A 19,500-nucleotide genomic window follows, 5' to 3' on the forward strand; every position below is an offset into this window, starting at 1 on the left:
AAAGCCCTATGCCAACCCCATACAGGGGAAATGTTGAGTTCCTCATAACACAGGCTAGCAGAAAGAGAAATAGTCAAGAGTGGAAATTTTAGAGTCTTTTCTCCAGAATCTTGGGCTACATCTACACTACGGGGGGGGGGGGGGATGTCGATTTAAGATACGCAAATTCAGCTACGCGAATAGCGTAGCTGAATTCGACGTATCGCAGCCAACTTACCCCGCTGTAGGGACGGCGGCAAAATCAACCTCTGCGGCTTCCCGTCAACGGCGCTTACTCCCACCTCCGCTGGTGGAGTAAGAGCGTCGATTCGAGGATCAATTGTCGCGTCCCAACGGGATGCGATAAATCGATCCCCGAGAGGTCGATTTCTACCCGCCGATTCAGGCGGGTAGTGTAGACCCAGCCTTAGACCAAAGCAGCATGTGCATATGGCCCCAACAGTTGCAAGCATTTCAGGACATGCAACATCTTCAATGGGAGTCTACAGAGGCAGAGCCATGAAGGAGAAAAGAAGATCCAAGAAAATAGCTGTATCGTCACTACAAATTTGGATCACTTGAAAGGAATCTAATTTAATTCATACTTAAAGCAGTGAAACGACTTGTAAACAATTTTAATGAGACTAAACACCATTAAAATTACATGTACATTGGTAACTCAATTATGGAGTGAACTATTCTCTGTGAGGACTTCCATGTTTCTTAGAAAGGCTTTGAAATCTAAAGGTTTTTTATAGGATTAATTCAGAAAATATTTAAAGCAGACTGAAGTCTCCGATACAAGACTAAAATTTCTATTAAAAGAACATTTCAAACTGTAACTGAATAGACTTAAGAGAACTTACTTGTCTTCCCATGTACCCACAGGCCATGTAGGTAAGAATTGGTTGAAGCATCACCTGCACTGTAGTGGCTTTTTTACTAAGTGTTGTCAATATAGTGAACAATCCATCTCCAACTGATATTGCATCTAATCCACCATGAAAGTTTTCATGTTTTGTGAGATGCAAGCCACTTGCACCTAGTAAAACCAGATGAAACGCACAGTTTAAGGCCAAGAAGCTGAGGCTTGGCAGACAAACACTGCCAGTTTTACACAAATAGAGAGTGCATTAACAGAACCTAATGCTATTTAAATCTCCATTAAATTAGTATTCCCATACCTACTGCAAAATAAGAATTGGCATGTAATTAGCAATGAAGTTTGCAATGAAGTATAAATTATTATTACAGAGCCCAGACATGTGTAAGGCACTTTATAGCACATATAGGAAGGATTGATCCTGGGCCCAGAGAGCTTACTTTAATATTAGGTGAGACACTACAAGCGAGGTGAATTAACCAAGGGAATGGGACAGGAAGTTCAACGGTCACACCTGGCTCCTTCTAGCCAAAAGCAACTAAAATGTATTTGATATTGCCCTCTGAAAAGAATCCTAATGTATATTATAGAATATTCGCAGCTCACTGAATGTCTGGTGCAGATGTATGTGTTGCACAGGAGTTCTAAATTTATTCCCTCGCTAAATGGCAGCTCTGCTGTTCACAGTACAACTCAGCTTGCTTACCTATTTATAATAGGAGTAAACCGCCTAGAAAACCATCTGACCTCTGCATATACTTGGTAGTCAGTCAGAACACACAGTTAGCATTCACTGAAACTAACAGAAATGAGAGAGGTGGGATGGTTCTTATGTCCTGTGCAAGGGCCAAAGCCACCATATGGCCCTCTACCTTTTGGAAGCAGTGATGAAGTCAAGAAATAATGCTGTTTCAATTGTTCATAATTCAAGTTGATCTATTCTATTAAAACATTTTAGGCAACTTCCAAAAAGTTAGATTGCCAATCCACAATAAAGTGTGTGTTTGGTATTATTCTCTCCCTACTTCCATCTCTAGGGATCTGCGGCAAAAATCAGTACTTGGTCCTGCTAGTGAAGGCAGGGGGCTGGACTCGATGACCTTTAAAGGTACCTTCCAGTTCTAGGAGATAGGGATATCTCCATTAATTTAAAATTTAAAAATGTATTTATCTACACTATTATATTTTTCTCATATGGGGAAAAAATGAATTAAGTCTTAACATTCTGAAAGAGATGTTGCTTTTTATTTAAATGAATACTATCTACTTGCAAATACATACCGATTATCATTGCCATAGCACTGCTGTTACACTGGCCCAGAGCAGACAAAATCTGGCTCATAATTTGTTGGTTGGCTAACACCAAGTCTGCCACATATGCAGTTGATCCTTGAGTATTAGAGCTGTTTCCATTGCCATCTTTGCCTCCCGAAACTTTTTCTTCATCAGAAACACTGTCTGTAGTACTACTAGCCACTGGAACCCGAGCACTATATTCTCGGTTACTCGAAAGTGGCAACTGCACTAAGATATTAACCAGCTTTAACAAATCAAACATGAGTTGATCCCTGGTCATTTCTCCACAAACTGCTTTGGCATCACCTGGGCGTATAATATTGGCAAAGAGCCCTCCAAAACATGCGCGAGCACCCACTGAGCTGTCTGACCCACTGCGAGACATCACTTTGTCTGAGCATGTAATGTAATGGTGCACCAAAAAGGTGATAGACTCAATTACTGCAGAAATGGTGCTAACTGATACTACTTCAAAATTCTGTTCCAGGGTAAATTCCAAGAGCTTCACTTGTGCATCCAGAGGTCCCTGGCCTGTTTGGAAAGCACCCCTAAAAGAGAGAATCAAACAGAATATATTTAACTGACAGGTGACAACAGTTTATATATCTTTAAAAAGGTAGTCCTCTTCAAAGGACTTACTGTATTTCACTAACCAATATACTCTGAAAACCTAGCAATTTTCAAAAATGTATGTTGAAAGCACATAGGTAATTTTCTGCTCCTCTGACAGAGGGGATAGGCATTTATTTTTCATAGCAATTTTTATAATCACATGGGGCACTACATGCTATTTCTGGGAAGTCTCCCTTCTACACTGTGCTGATATCATCAGGAAGGTAAATACGTCCCCCATTGAAAGAGTCTGGGAACTACTGTTTCTTTGGCCACGTAGTTACCTTAGAGATATTTTTGAAATGCTGGCGTCAACAATTTTGATAAAATTACTGAGTGGAAAATTTTGTAAACTTACAGAAAGTTTTTCTATGGGGGAAAGCCCTCCAATCTTTTACCACCATTGGGTGAATTTCCACTTGTTTTCTGGCAAAAAAAGGGATTCTTTACTCCCCATCATCAAATTTTCTAGGTTTTTAATCCTTAATGGTCTGGCTGGGTAATTACGTATCAACATCACAGGAAAAAAGTATCAAATAATTCCACTGATGACTGTCACAAACAGGTGAAAGTAAGTATTTGCATGCCAATAAGTCACATGAAAGATATTCTAATTTAGGCAGTATTCTTACTGGAGGTCTGAAAAATGGATGTTTGGTGCTACTACTTTTGAAGTTTTACCAATGTGAGCTGAATTATTTAAGTCTGATTTAGCTAAAAGAAAAAATTAAATTTCAAAACTAGCAATAAGCTACTGATTTAGAATTGAATCTTTCTGTAATTTTCAACATTACAGAAAGCAAAGTGAATTAGTGTTTCAGTATATGGTCTTAAGAGTGCAATTTAGAAGACAGAGTGAGGTTTTAGTTTGAAAGAGAAGAGAATTAAAAATAAAAACCACTTCCTTCACAATCAGTCTAGTGGTTTGATGAACAATAATCATATTTGAAAGTATATTGAAAACAATATTAAATATCTGAACCCGTTTTCGTGCTTTTCCTGTGTTTTGGGAGATTTAAATCCTACTTCTTGTTTGAAAATATTTAAGACATACTCAAAGGAGGCTTTAATATCAGAGGACGAATCAACTCCTTTTTCAAAAGCTCTTTTATTTCAACCCTGAGTTTGTGTGTTGCTCAACGTAAGTCAAATGTAGCATGCATACAGTAACATGCTGTAACGTATAGACAAAGTGAATTAAAGTTGGAATGGTTATGCCAATAAAAACATTTATTTCTCATCATGAATGTATTTAAATGTTACTATACAGCATTCTACTATTTCAAATTATAGATATCATCCAAGGTAAAATTACTTTTGCTTGTTGCAGTCTTCTCTACTTCCAGTCTATGATTAGCGGACAGACAGGATTATGGTGCCATCTACTGGGAAGTGAGGAAGCAGAATTGAAAAAGCTTACCTCCAATTATATAAGCGCTAGTCAGGACCTGCCCATCCCAATTAAAGAACTACCAGAACTGTACAGAAAGCAATTGAATACAAGAGAAATAGGAAGCAAGAGGCAGCACACCAACCACTAAAAAGAAAGGCAGGACGAAGAATGAGAGGAGACAACAAATGGAATTACCAGCAAGTAATTTTCCCTTTTTCAAAGTCTCTTCTCCCATCCTACAAAGGTAGGTTAAAACAACATGCAATGGCTCTAAGAAGCAGCAACCTCAGGAGGTGAGCTTACCTTATTGTGCTGCTAGCTGGCCCTTGCAGCCAAATGAGTCATCCAGAGAAGTGAACAGGTCCAGCTGATAGTAAAAAGAGAGGGCCAAGCCTGCTACCTTATATACCTGGGAAAAATACCTCACTTGAAGTGAGCATTGAAGTGGAGACTTCAAGCCCTATGGCATTTGACAAGCTCAGAACACAAGGTTTACCAGCCAGACCACCTGAGAATGCAGCCTCATACCCATCTAACAACAACAGCAGCAGCAGCTGCCTTGCTCTTGTTGCAACGTTCAAAACATGAGTGATTTTTTTGACTTTTTAAATTCTTGAAAATGAGAAATATAAAGCTTAAGAACATGCTCAAAATACAATAAAGGCAGCCTCTTGTCACTGATGGGGAAGATACTGGACTTGTCCCAGAGGAATTTGGTATTAACTGCAGAAAAATTCTAGGAGAAAACAAAATAAACTCTTCTGAAGATAACAAAGCACACAGAAGGGAGGAGAGAATTAATCTCTCACTTGTCTGGCCACGGTCATTACAATAAACGAAGATCTTAAAGGAAAGAAGTTATCAATAAGTTTGCTCTAATGTCTCAAATAGGGGTCTTGTCAGACCCTGCAGGATGAGGGTCGCTGAATGAAGTGCCTCTTGAATTCCAACAGAAGGAAATCCAAAACATTCTGGCGGGAAAAAAATGACAGGACAGTACTTTCCCAATGCTACATCAGGCCATGAAGATCTTTGAGATTAGAGTAAATGCAAGAAGCTAGAGACATTCTATTGCTGGTCAGACAATATGCCTCTACCAACAGAGGGCTTCTGTTAAGAAACCAATGCGGCAAGCTGGAGATGATGGTTGTAGAACACAAACCCTTGAAGAGCAGCTCCAAGATCTCAAGAAGTGTCCACAGGGGGTTCAGTTCTAGACTCTTCACATCTAAAAAAACAGCAGTGGCAGGATTGTCAAGGAGTTGGTAAAAATCACGACGGTGTTGCCCTGCCTGAACCTCGGGAAGCAAAATGAAGCCGAGAGAAGCATGATCCCAGGTTCCCTCTCCAAATCAAAGTGAAACATCACAAAGGGATTAGGAGTGTAAACAGATTCTGGGAAGCTTAGCTGATACTGTTCCAGAAAACCAAACCAAGATGAGGCACATTCCCAACTTTGGCAAGTATCCTTGAATCCACATAGCTCTGCTCTCGCAAAAACAGATGTAGCTGAGCTAGTGTCAGATTGCTGCTGCAATCCCTCAGATAAAGGTCCCTCAGGAAGAAAAGCTGGGTTCCTGCCCACATGCTCAGCAGCAGCACTTACAAAAATGAAAGGCATGCCGTGAATACCCACCTCCTTAGGAGGTGGCATAAGCCACTCATGTTCCAATTGTCACAGTGGACAAAGATAGGGGAAATCAAGGCCCATTTGGCTCCCTTTCCTGTCTCAGTTTGAGCAAAGTCCTGAGTATTAAGAGGATTCTATGGGTAAACATAGAGCAGGAGTTGGGGCCAAGGTGCAAGTAGGGTATCTCCCACACAATTGTGGCCACATCCTCCTCTGTAGCACAAGCAGCAACATTTCACACTGGGCAAAAAACTGTGAAGAAATCTACCTTCAGAACTGGCAGATGCTGTGGAAGATAGACACTGGGCTCCCATTCATAGTCCTGATAGAAGTTCCGGCTCAAGGAGTCCGCCGTTGCATTCTAAAGGCCCAGTAGGTAAATCTCACAGATTTTTATGTGATGGGAAATGCACCAGTTCCACAGTTTTAGCCATTCTGCACATAAAGAGTGGGATCTTGCTACCCCATGTAGGTTTATATAGTACATAGCTTCCCTGTTGCCTAACGTTATCTTGACAGACCGGCAACCTGTAGATGTGACTGCAATCCAAGAGAGAGACATCTGTGGTAAGGATTTCCAAAGGTGGTAGACATGAGAATAGGATTCACATCGCCACCTTTATGGCTTTTTCCACCACCTGAGACATTTAATGGTTCTTTCCACTTGCAAAGGTACAGTGATTTGTTTGGAAAGACAGTCTGTTCAGGGCATACATAAGTCCTTAGCCATGTCTGAACACATCTGAGATGCAGCCTCCCATGCGAGAAGGGTCCCTGAAGAGGGATGGGAAACAGAGGTGGGTATATGTGGGGAGAATGGAAATGAATGGAGTATCCCATAGTGACCACCTTAAGGTCCACTTGTCTGAGATGATGAGCTCACAGGCAGGTAGTAAGTGAGATAGGTGGTCTCCAAAAGGAGGTTGGATGGCAGAATTGTGCAGCAGAAGATCCAGAGAAAGAGGCTGTTTGAGGCCCTTGACTAAGTTGTCAAAACAGTTGCACAGAGAAATGTGCCTGCTGGGTGGTTGTGGGAAGATGGTGGTCCCCTTTTTGGGGGGGGTCCGTAGAGCCATTGTGGGTGGAACTGAAATGATCAGGTGCATTATACTGTTTGAGACTTACGGAAGACTTCTGTTTGTTGCAGGCACACACATTCCCAGTGACTGAAAGGGAGTGGAGGGAGGGGTCCATGTTAAAACTAAAGAGCTTGAGCCCTTCAACGGGGAAGTCTTTCACAATGTTCTGCATCTCCCTCAGGAGGCCAGAAGATTGGAACCAGGAGGTTGTATAACTACTGCGGTAGCTAAGGACTGTGAAGCCACATTGGGGTTGTCAAGAGCTTATTGCAGGGAAGCTCTAGTGATCAGCTGACCTTCTGAAATGCGGGCTTGAAATTGTTCCCTGGGGTCTCAGGGGAGTTGTTCAATAAATTGAACAAACTGAGTAGTAGTAAAAATTATATTTTGCCTTCAAGGCCTAGTAATTTGAGACTCAAAATTGAAAGCAGCCAACAAATAGCTTTTCCTTACCCAGGAGATCAAGGCATTTAGATGCCTTCTCGGAAGGAGAGGGTGTGGAGCATGCTTGACAGTTCTCTTTGTTGACCATGTCTACCACCAGGGAACTAGGAGTGGGATGGGAGAAGAAGTACTCCATTCCCTTGGGCAGAACGTTATATTTTTTATCTGGTGTTTGTAAGCAGGTGGAATAGTGGTAGGTGTTTTTACCACAGAGTTCATGCAGATGAGAACAGTGCCTCATTGATGGGTAGGGCGACCTTACACTGGGAGGAGATATGTGAAATGTCCACCAGAGAATGCTGAGACTACTAGACCTTCCTCCAAAGCAGTGTGGAAGGATTCAGTTAGACTCTTCATTAAGTCCTGGAAGGCCTTAAAGTCATCTGCATAAGAGGGCAAGGGTGGTATTACCATCTCATCAGATGAGAACTGTCCAAAGTTGACCCTTCTTTGTTTGGTTGGTCTCGCTCATCTTGGGTCGCCTCAGGTTCCAAGAGAGCATAAAATACTAGCGAGCAGTCTTTGGAGCCAGTGGCTGTTCAGTGAATCTAGGGCATCTGCTGGGCTCTGGAAAGTCCTCATCAGGGTACATCCCTAGAGGCATGTGCTGGTACGATGCTGTGACACAGCCTTGTACAGAAACCTCGTCAGAGGATGTCTTATCTCTTGAGTTGAAAGGGGGGAGCTTTCTGCATCAGTTCATCAGTGCATCCTGTTCTAGTGGGAAAGGGTTCAGACAAGTTGTTGAAGCAATACTGGGGCCTGGAATAGGGATTGATGCAGAACCAGGATGCTTCATGTGGTACCAGAGAGGCCAACAAGATGATAGCTGTGTGCTCAGAGAGCTGATGTCCTGAGGAGGACAGTACCTGAGAAGAAGCTGGGTATCACTCTGAGCTGTTTCTATGGCTCTAATCAGATGACACTACTACAGCCCTCAAGTTCCTGGTTTTAGATGCTTCTTGATGCCTAGAAGTATCAATTGTTACCAAGGAAAGGGCCTCCTGGTGCTATTTAACTGAAGACCTCTCCAACTGGACTTCTTAGGCAGTACTGACGCTTCGCTACCGGCACCAGCTGGAGCCTCAGCTGTACCTATTGTGGAACATGACGACTCCCAAGAGTCAGCTCTGTGTGGTGACTTAGTCCTCTTTCTAGAGTCTCTGCTAAGAAAAGGGGATGGTCTCTTCTTTTAGAGGGCTTCATGTCTAGAACTGCACCTGAAGTCACTGGTATGGCCTGAGACTGACCTAGAGGGACACAAACAGACCCCGTCGGAACTAAGGAGCATTCTATTAAGAGGAGCTTTAGCCTAGCCTCTCTTACCTTTGTGGGACCTGCTTTTAAACCCTATGCAGACTTTACACTTTGATGGGACAGGAGTTTCTCTGAGAGACTGAAGACAGCTAGAGTGACCGTCACTATGAGTAAAAGTTTTCTGGCAAATCTGGCAAGTCCTGAACCCCAGAATCTTAAACATACTTCAGGGAAGTATCATAGACCACAAAGAGCAAGGCATCAGGTTCAGAGGGGTGGAATCCCCAAACATAAGCGTTGCGCCAACTAATAAAAATAATGAGGTTAAATAAAAACCTAAATAAAATGAAACAAACATGGGAGTTAATAAGAAAAGCTGAAAGCAGTGGACACCACAGTTGCTTCATCTCAAGCCGCAGGCAGCTGAGAAGGAACTAGGGTGGTGGTGGGCCCATGCCTCTTTATAGGCCCTCACCTGGGAGCATAAGGCACTGCTCTATGCAAGTGCGGGTCCACAGACACTGCTATATACACTCTCCAGTTGCAAGTGCACAGGCGCACACACATCCTGCAGTGGTGCACCTATAGGAACACGTACTCGAAAAAGAAACAAATCTCAGTCACACGACTTCTCAGCCCACCACCTCCTCATCTGCAAAATGGAGCCGATACTTTCCTAGCTCACAGTCTCATTGTGATGCCTAACTAACATTAGAAGAGTTCTCTCTGAGCCTCCAAATCACAGTGAAAATGCAAAGTCTTATACAGACATTTTCCATAGCTAGTAGAGAAGATGCATCACAAATAAAAGCATGTAGGTCTCCAATTCTCTAGATTTGCCCTGGAAAATACTAAAAGGGAGGTTTAGGGTCAACAAGAGTACCCCTTACTGGTACAGAACTTTAGGTGTTCTCCCAAAACGATGTACACCAGATTCTGACTGTAGGAAACCAACCCCGAAGGTGGCCAGCAATTGAGAGTTTACAGAATCCAGTCGTTCTGAATAGGAAGGTGGTTCATTTATGATCTCTCCTCAATATCATATTCCCACTGACAAACTGTAGCAGGTTCTAGTGGGTGCAGAGGGATCAGAGCACTTCTAAAACTGAAATGAACTTGGCACCAGAGGGTAGAAAGGAGCTAGAATATGCAAGACCAGGCTCTTTGTTCAGAAGCTAGACCATCAGGCATTGAAAAGCACCAAGAGAATTAAGGGGCCCTGAGAGTTCTCCATGGTGTTGAAACAAGGGAAACCCCTGACACAGAAGCTAAAATGGGAGTACTATGGCAGGCAGGCCACTGAGAGCACTGCAGAAATCTCTTTGCTGAGAGAGGGAGTGCAGTACAAAGAAAATTAGAGGTAAACCTGCCCACTAGGGAAGAATCCCCTACGCAAGGCTGAGACAAAAGTGAAGTTTCTAATGAACCAATAGAAAGCCTGAGCTCCCTAGCCAACAGCAGGGAAAACCAAGGGGGAAAAAAAAAAATCACTCAGGAGGTAAAAGAGATAAACCCCATCCAGAGAGAAACAGAAGCTGTGGTTCCTGCAGATTACAGGTTAGCGAAGGGAGGCTAAGACCACAGAGCTAGTGTAAAGGAATAGGTACTTAAAGAACACTAGGTATGTCTGCACTGCAGCCAAGCATGTGATTTGCAGCTTATGTAGATATACCTGTACTAGCTTGAATCTTACTAGCTTGCTAAGCACAGAAGTTAAGATGCGGCGCCGCAAGCTTCAGTGCAGGCTTCATAAGCCTGCCTGACCCCACTGGGTGTACACTTGCTTGTTCAGCCTGTGCCACTGCAGCTTTAAGTTTCTGTCGTTAATGAGCTACCTAGATTAAAGCTAGTGTGGGTATGTCTACCCAAGCTGTAAATCACATCCCAGGGGCTGTGTAGGGGTACCCTATATGTAAAGCCAGGTCCTTAGTTTTACATGTCATCTGAGAGACCCAGACAAAATGAACTTCAAGATATTCAGTTTAACTTCCACACTGAGTGAGACTGGGCTGAGGTTTGAACCTCTGGAGCTAAAGAGTGTAGTGATTTCAAATTTTATGCTTAAACCCCGAGTCATCTGTATTGGGATATGTATGGGTTAAGTAGAGACCTGGGAAGCTACTAATGTGCGGACATGGCATTAGGGGACAAAGGCATAAGGCTGTAGTTCTGTGTTTAATAAATAAGTTGCCATATTTTGCCCTTTCCTGTTGCTTGTTTGATAAGTGTTGCAGCTGCATAAGAAATGTGGGGATCTCAAAGGTACCTTTTGGGTAAAGCAGTGTTATCTCCTCCTCCCTTCCTTTCCCAGCTACGCAAAAAGTCCTGGTTTACGGCCCCTTCCTACCTCCCCTGAGAATTGCTCATGACCAGGGAGATTTGTGGCAAGAAATTGTTGCAAAAAATATATTTTTAAGGTAAAATGCCTGTGTAATATGTGTAACGCTGTGCATGATAGGGTGGGTTTACTAACAAAATGGGTGGTTTTGAGGTGTTGTAACAGATGTAGGCATGTACATACTAACAAACAAAAAGAATGGGCTGTAACTAATTCAGTGCTTACTAGTATCACAGTAAAGAAGCCTGTACTCATATCCACCTCTGGGTCAACCTGCTCTTTCTTCTAACAATCTGTGCACCCAAATCTTGAAAGAAAGCCTGAGGGAGCATGGACTCCAAAGATGTTTATAAAAGCTTCCAGCTGAGTTTAACTAGGGCTACATTTACACTACAAGCTTGTGGTGTGATTCGTCTGCTCATGTATAAATAGTGTAGCCGTGGTGGCACTGGTAGCAGCAGAGGAAGAACAGCTGAGCCATTCTTAATACAATTCATCATCATGTTCCTATTACCTCTGGCATTTAGGGCAGTGATGAAGCTCCTCCACTCCTGACTGTTTCTGGCAAGTCTTTCACTGGTTCCGCAGCTGTACCCCAGGTTTTTCAGCTTGGCTTCCACAGCTCTTTGCCATGTTGTTTTCGGGCGACCTCGTTTTTGCCTGCCTTCAAGTGTTCATCTTATTGCTACTCTGGTGATGGAACCAGTTTCCAACTGAAGCACTGGACCGATCCATCTCCATCGCCTCCTGGCAATGATGGTGCTCAGACCCTCTTGGCTGCACTGTGTCAACAGATCATGGTTTGAGATTGTTCTGGGCCAAAAAGATATGGAGGATTTTTCTTAGGCAGGTTTTATGGAATAAAGACAGTTTGGACATGTCATACTTTTCCATTCCCCAGCATTCTGAACTATAAAGTAGTGTTGAAAGTACGCAGCACTGATATATCTTGAGTTTGGTTTTGATGTTGTATTTTGATGATTTCCAGACTGTATTTAAGCTCCTAAAGGCGTTCCTGGCTTTACTGATTTTGTTCCGGATGTCCTGGCTTATTCCACCATCCTGGCTGATGGTGCTGCCCAAGTATGTGAATGTGTCTACATTGGTGAGAACATAATCCTCTATCTGTACTGGTGATGGTGAGACAATATTAAAGGTCATGACATTGGTCTTATTGCAGTTGATTTTCAGTCCAATTTGCTGGCCGAATGCATTGAGTCAAGTTGTTTTTCTTGTATATGATGTTGGATATATGATAGGAGAGCGACATCTGCGAATACAAACCCACCTGAAAATGGTAGATATGCACTCAGCATGGCTCAATCATGCCTCTGCTGTCACTACCAGTGCTACCCCAGCCACACTGCTATTTATACTTGCACTAGCTCAATGAGAGCTAGTGTGAATGTGTATACACAAGCAGGAGAATCGCACTCCCAACTCAATGTATACATAGTCCAGGGGGAAAAAAACCATTGGTTGTGAGCCCTGTGTAGGAAAGGAGCTAGAAAGTACCTGTAAGAGCAGGCTTACCAGGGGCCAGCAGAGAAGCCTCAGGCCTAGGCACCCTAGAGAGAACATGGCTAAGCTGAACAAGCAGCCAAACTGCTCAGGCAATGGGTCTCTGGAGAGATGAGAGACTGTTTCCTGCTTGTAGGTGGGGTGAAGACTAAGCTCTCTAGTATCAGATCAAGAGATAATAAATCTGTTCTTCATATTGTGGGTGGAACTACAGGAGGATGAAGGAGCACCACACAGAGGCTCGAGAGACAAAAATTTCTCCAGGAGCTGAAAGAAAAGCAGGCTGAAAGGTATTGCTTGTGGGACAGAGAGGCTGATAGGTGTCTATACAAAGGAGAAACAGAAGGAATGCCTGCTAAAGTGAGACTTACTAAAACTGGGACCATTTGAGAGACATCCAGATCCAAGAGCTCCTGGACCTTGCAAAGGCAGAGAAATTGCTGAAGAACTGGATAAGCCAGAGAGCAAGTGCCAAGCTGTGGCACAGTTCAGATAGCAGTAAGATAGGTAGACTGCTAGGACCTCCTGTGCTCCACTGAAACTGCCACTCCCTGCTTAAAGACGACATACATCTGATTGAATGGTATCTTCTGGCCAAGGAATCCCACACACCTAAAAGGATGAAGTGCTGTCGCAGAACTTAGTACTCTGCCTTTCACTCTCTCCTGCCTGTCTGAAGCAGAGCCCTTGGCGTTCTTCTTTCGGCACTTGTTCTTTTTTTCCTTTTCTTACCTTCTCTGTTTTCCTGTATGTTCATACCACAGAGAGAGACAAAGATGCATAGGCAGAAGGAAGGAGAGAGCAGGACTGGACTCAATGACCTTTCAGGGTTCCTTCCAGTTCTATGAGATAGGTATCTCTCTATATATTATTTTATTTAGAGGTAACCAATCCATGCTGCTGAGGCCAGGAAGCAAAGAAAACTTCAAGGTGGTCAAAATTAGGCTTATTAAATAGGGGTGGGGGTTTCTCAAATCTTTGCATCCCAGTAAGTAGCATCATAAGACTGACATACAGTAAAATACTTGCAGTAGCGGGGAAAAATTAAGTCTTTAACAACAGAATTTAAACAATTAAATGAGGAATTCAACCTTTTACATCTTGGCAATAGCAAGTTACTACTTAATTTTCCACTCTGATCAACTGATTATATTTTTGATCTGAATAAAGTCAATATGATCTTTTGACTTTGGCTAAAAAGTCTGTGGGCTAAAAAAACAAATATATTGGAAAAGAATTAGTTACCAGTTTAAACAACAAATACTGTTATTTGGTGATGAGATCTATTCTACAATGAACTATATTTAAAAATAACCATTACAGTAAGGTTTTCTTTCTAAATTTTTTCAGTGGTTACTGGGGAAGATATAGGGAGTGTTTAGCATTCATTAATATATGGACTATTTGAAAACATTTTTAGAGATATGAGAATTAAGTATATATTAATTTCTATTGGTAATGCTGAAGACCTTAAAACATGCACGTTTAACAACATTTTTTGAAGGACAAGTAGCAGCAGTTGATGGCAAGGATATTATATGAAACCATGTTTCGTAAATCCCATTCTAGCCTCCTTTACCAATCCATGTGAAATACTTTCAGAATCTATCAGCAATCCTCTTAACCCACTCCTTATGCCACACTCCAGATTCTTTTATCCCCTTAGACTAGAGTCCCGCAGTAGAGCTTCCTCTGGCTAATGAAAAATTAGAGGGTTTGTTGGCAGGCCTCCCAAATCAGCATCACTTTAGATCAGGGGTTGGCAACCTTTCAGAAGTGGTGTGCCGAGTCTTCATTTCTTCACTCTAATTTAAGATTTTGCGTGCCAGTAATACATTTTAACGTTTTTAGAAAGTCTCTTTCTAGAAGTCTATAATATATAACTGAACTATTGTTGTATGTAAAGTAAACAAATTTTGTAAAATGTTTAAGAAGCTTCATTTAAAATTAAATTAAAATGCAGAGCCCCCTGGACCGGTGGCCAGGACCCAGGCGGTGTGAGTGCCACTGAAAATCAGCTCGCGTGCCATAGGTTGCCTACCCCTGCTTTAGATGTTGCTCCATCAAAGAACAAGTTCCCCAATCAACTCCAGGAGGAGGCAATGTCATCCAATCATCTAACACTCAATATAGTCTTCCTATTTGCAGTTCCTCAAGCAAGGATTTGTGGAGAGTCCTGAGTCCACTGTTCCACTTGCTGCCAATGCAAATTTGTGGGCATGTACTTCAGGCATTCTAACCCCGATGGAGATACCACATAGGTACTGCTAAGAATACCCCAAAATTAATTCATTTAAATATGGTTAGGCAGTATAGTATGTGTAGAAACTTTTCAGCCATGATTCACACACACAGTGTTGCAATGGGGTGAACATGAAAGTGTCACATCCTAGTTACAGAAACACTTATTTGTATTATAGACAGAGCCTACAGCTATTTCTGGAAGTAAAAAAAAAATTAACTTGAGTATTAAAGATAAAACTCAATTTTTACCTTTCTGTTGAAAGTATATGTATTAACTTTAATAAAAATTCACTGAACATCTGAGGACAAGTTGAAGAAAGGTGCACTTGTAATCGAGTAAGAAATTCTTGCATAGCTTGTGTAGCTGTTGGCCCAACCTGAAAAGAGATTTCAAAAGTTGTTTATGCTACGAGGAAGCTTTTGTTTACAGTACATTGACTGTAAAATGTTTTATGAGAAAAGCATTATGTCAACTAAACTTGCATTCCTGAATAATTTCTGTGGAATTTCCATTGGGTGGATACAAGTCTTAACTTTTCTTATTTGCATTCTACCACCAGAGATGGGTCATAACACCACAAACATTCAGTTCTTGGTTAAAAACAAAGATTATTCCCCTCAAAACAGTTATCTTTTTTTAGAAAATTTCTGATCTTTAATGAGTAATTTAGCTTATCTAACATGAAACCTCTTAATCTGAACTGATTTTCACATAGAAACATATGTATTAAAAGTAGTCCGCAAATAAATATGTAATATAGGCTGGTTAAAAAATATGAGAATCTTAATTTTCATATTTCCTGACTTGATACATACTTTACTACGTAATCCTAAAATGGTTCATTAACAGTTCTCCTAACCAATTTGATTTCAGTTAATAGGGTTTACTTGCATTATTTTACTGTATCTGAAAACAAAATTGTTATTAGGAAATCCCTCACATGGAATATCAAATCACTGGTATACTTTGTAGTGTTTCATTCTACCATAATCCTCCAGAATAGTTCGGAAAAGAAAAAAACATATCCATGAGTTATGCTATTAAATAAAGAAACTAACAGCATGAACAAAGGAAAGTTACTTACCTTACCAATAACTTGAGAAGAAAGCAAACTCTGGCAAGTCAGGTGTAAAAGTATAATCAGGAAGGCCAAAAAAAGAATAGGAAGAGCAACTAGCACACACAGACACAAAAACTAACAGTCAACATTTTTCTAAGTATATCAGAAGCAAGAAGCCTGCCACACAATTAGTGGGGCTACTGGATGATCGAGGTGCTAAAGGAGCACTCAAAAAAGACAAGGCCATTGGAGAGAACTTAAACAAATTCTTTGCATTGGTTTTCACAGCAGAAGATGTGAAGGAGATTCCCACACCTGAGCAATTCTTTTTAGGTGACAAATCTGAGAAACTGTCCCAGAGTGAGGTGTTAACTGGCAGTTTTGGAACAAATTGATAAATTAAATAGTAAAAAGTCACCAGGACCAGATGGTATTCTCCCAAGAGTTCTGAAGGAACTAAAATATGAAACTGCAGAAATACTAACTGTGGTATGTAACCTTTCGCTTAAATCAGCCCCTGCACCAGATGACGAAGGATAGCTAATGTAACACCATTTTTTTAAAAAGGCTCCAGAGGCAAACCTGGCAATTACAGGCTGGTAAGGCTAACTTCAGTACCAGGCAAATTGGTTGAAACTACAGTAAAGAAAGGAATTATCAGACACATCAACACGATATGTTGGAGAAGAATCAGTGCAGTTCTTGTAAAGGGAAACCATGACTCGCCAATCTGCTAGAATTCTTTGAAAAGTCAACGAACATGTGAATATGGGTGACCCAGTGGATATAGTATACTTGAACTTCAAAAAAAACAAAAAACAAAAAAAAAAAAACCTACCACACACCTTTGACAAGGTCCCTCACAAAAGGCTCTTAAGCAAAGAATTCAGGCATACGATAAGAGGGAAGGTCCATACATGGATCAGTAACTGGTTAAAACATAGGTAAAAGAGTAGGAATAAATGGTTAATTTTCACAGTGGAAAGAGGTAAATACTGAGGTCCCCCAAGGATCTGTACCAGGACCTGTGCTGTTCAATTTATTCATAAATGATCTGGAAACAGGGATAAACAGTGAGGTGGCAAAGTTTGCAGATGATACAAAATTACTCAAGATAGTTAAGTTGACAGCTGACTGAAGCGTTACAAAGGGACCTCACAAAACTCTCACTGGGCAAGCAAATGGCAGATGACATTCAATGTTGATAAGTGCAAAGTAACGCACATTGGAAAACATAATTCCCAACTATACATCTAAAATGATGGGGTCTAAATTATGGAGAGAAAACTAAAACAATCCAGATTTCTGCTATGGAAATGTTCTTCAATAGAGCTACAAATGTGGATTTAGCTCTAGTGGAATGTGCTATTACTCAGTGAGAAGGCTGCACCCCCATATTTTCATAGCAGGTCAAGATGCAACCCCACTTCGCCTTTATGTGAAAACTGGCTGGCTCTTCATACCATCTGTAACGGATATAAAAAGCCTGAGAGAGACCTGGAATGGTTTAGTCTTGTCCAGATAGAACGCAGAGGCCCTTCGGACATCCAGTGAATGAAGGCTTGATTTTTCTCTGAAGAAATGAGGTTTTGGGTAGAAAACTTGTAGGTGAATCTCCTGATTAATGTTATGCTCCGGGAGACCTTTGGAAGGAAGTGAGGATGGGGATGTAGTATAACCTTGGCTTTGTAGAAGGTGATGGATGCTGCATCAGCCCAGCTCCCCCATTCTCCTTCCTAAGGTGATGGCAATTAGGAACAAAATGTTCAGGGAGAGATGGAAGAGGGAGCAGGTTGCCATTGGTTTGAAGGTTTTCCATAAGGCATTTAAAACAAGGTTGGGGGGCCAGGTGTCAAAGAGAGAACAAGTTCTAAGAAATCTAATTGCTGTAGGATAGGCAAAGACTGAAGCCTTGGATGGGTGAGTGGAAGGCTGTGATGACAGCCAGATGTACTCTAATAGGTAGTAGACCAGGATCTTGGAAAGCAGGACTTCCAAGGCTTGAGAAGATGGGAAGGACACCAGAATTGGAAGCATTTCCATTTCTGGAGGTAAGTCTTGTGAGTAGTGGACTTTCCACTGGATAAGAAAACTGACTGAAATCTATCTGAAAAGACCAACTTCATGCCTGAGAGTGATTTAGGAAGGAGGGATTAGGATGGATGATGGTCCCTGAGTTCTGAGTCAATAGGTCCTTTGTGAAAAGCAATCTAAGGGGCATTAACTCCGAGACATGGATGGGGTTTGGGGTTACCACACCTGTCTCAGCCAAACAGGTGCTATGAGCATAGCTCTTGCTCCTTCTAAGCACCGCCTGAAAAGGGTCTTAAGGATTAACAGAATAGATGGAAAGGCATAAAGAAGGATATTGGGCCTTGGTGTTATCAGGCATCCCCCTGAGAATTGTGGCTTTAGCCTCCCTTGGAGCAGAGCAGGCAACATTCCATGTTGTTTGGGGTGGCCAAGAAGTTTACCCTGGCATCCCCTAGGGATATATACTCATGCCTCCCTATATACCCTCATTTAGAGCACTTGGCACTGCTCAGCTCAGACAAGGGCTGGCAGACATGACTTTGCAGTCTCTGATCGAGACTCACAAGCACTCATACAGCCTATGGTAGTGCACTCATCGGGACATATACTTGAAGAACAATAATTACACAGAAAAATTATCACAATAATCTAAAACCATACAAGTGATGATGGTGCAAGCCATGGACATAATTTTACCTAGTGTTGTAAAACCTCATTAACTATAATTCTGAGTTACTTCTGTTTTTGTAATTAGCAGCATTACCTGTTGACTGTGTTGATTTGTTCCATGAGGATTAGTGCCTGAAAGAAATTTCACTAAAACATGAATGAGGTTGGGATCTGACACCAACAGTTGGGCAGTACTTTCCTGAGCTCCGATGGCACTGCTTGAACCAGCTAAAAACAAAAACATAAAAACAGAATTTGAACTGCAAGTACTAAAAAAATTAATAAAATTTATACTTTTATACACACGATGCTTTATTCATTACTCCATTTTGAATAATGATGTATAAACAACTATAAGTTATTTACCATTCACTGAGGTTCTGAGTATACCATTTTCCCACCACCAAATCTAACAACCCCCCAACTGGATAGTTCCCTCTGAGATGTGTGCCTGGATGGCCGCGCACAAGAGAATGAAGGGCCACCCACCTAAATTAGTGGAGCCGCGCAGGTGTGGCTCCACTAATTAGGTGCCTGAACCCTGGAGAAGACACATATATAAGGTGATGTTGTGGCCTTGGGGGGGAATAGGGAGTAGATGGGAGGGGACAGTGGCGTGAGAAGAGGGGGTGGGGGGAATTTGGGACATGCAGGGCTGCGGCAACCAGAGAAAGAGGCAACTTTCCCCAGCTCCAGGGCTGCGACTGCCGGGGAGAGACGGCCCTCCTTCCCAGCCCCAGCTCGGAGGCTGCCACGGTGGGGGAGAGAGGGCACATCCATCGCATTAAAAAGGTAATACTACTGATATTAAAATGTGAGTTGTGTGCTTTTATTTGTAGAACAAAAAAAAAAAAATTTTTTTTTTTTTTATTAATATAGCACTTTTATCCAAAGTGCTTTACTATAGTTAGCTAATGGTACAAGCAACATTTGGAAAGATCATTAAGTGGTCCACAGAGACCCACAGCAATTTTCAAGTGGTCCGCGAAAAAAAAAAAAAAGTTTGAGAACCACTGATCTAGTCTGCTCTCCTGTATAACACAGGCCATAGAACTTCCCC

At 41.8% G+C, this 19,500-nt stretch overlaps 1 protein-coding gene across 1 annotated transcript in view; it reads right to left on the reverse strand.

Moving 5' to 3' along the window:
- The window catches only part of BIRC6 (baculoviral IAP repeat containing 6), a 306,648-nt gene that overhangs the window by 160,721 nt on the left and 126,427 nt on the right, over positions 1–19,500 (reverse strand). The window contains 4 exon segments of the mRNA XM_034764920.1: positions 846–1,021; positions 2,144–2,706; positions 14,926–15,053; positions 18,535–18,668. Coding sequence (XP_034620811.1) covers positions 846–1,021; positions 2,144–2,706; positions 14,926–15,053; positions 18,535–18,668 — 1,001 coding nt within the window.

This window comes from Trachemys scripta, chromosome 3, assembly GCF_013100865.1.
Source record: "Trachemys scripta elegans isolate TJP31775 chromosome 3, CAS_Tse_1.0, whole genome shotgun sequence".
NCBI classification, from domain to species: Eukaryota; Metazoa; Chordata; order Testudines; family Emydidae; genus Trachemys; species Trachemys scripta.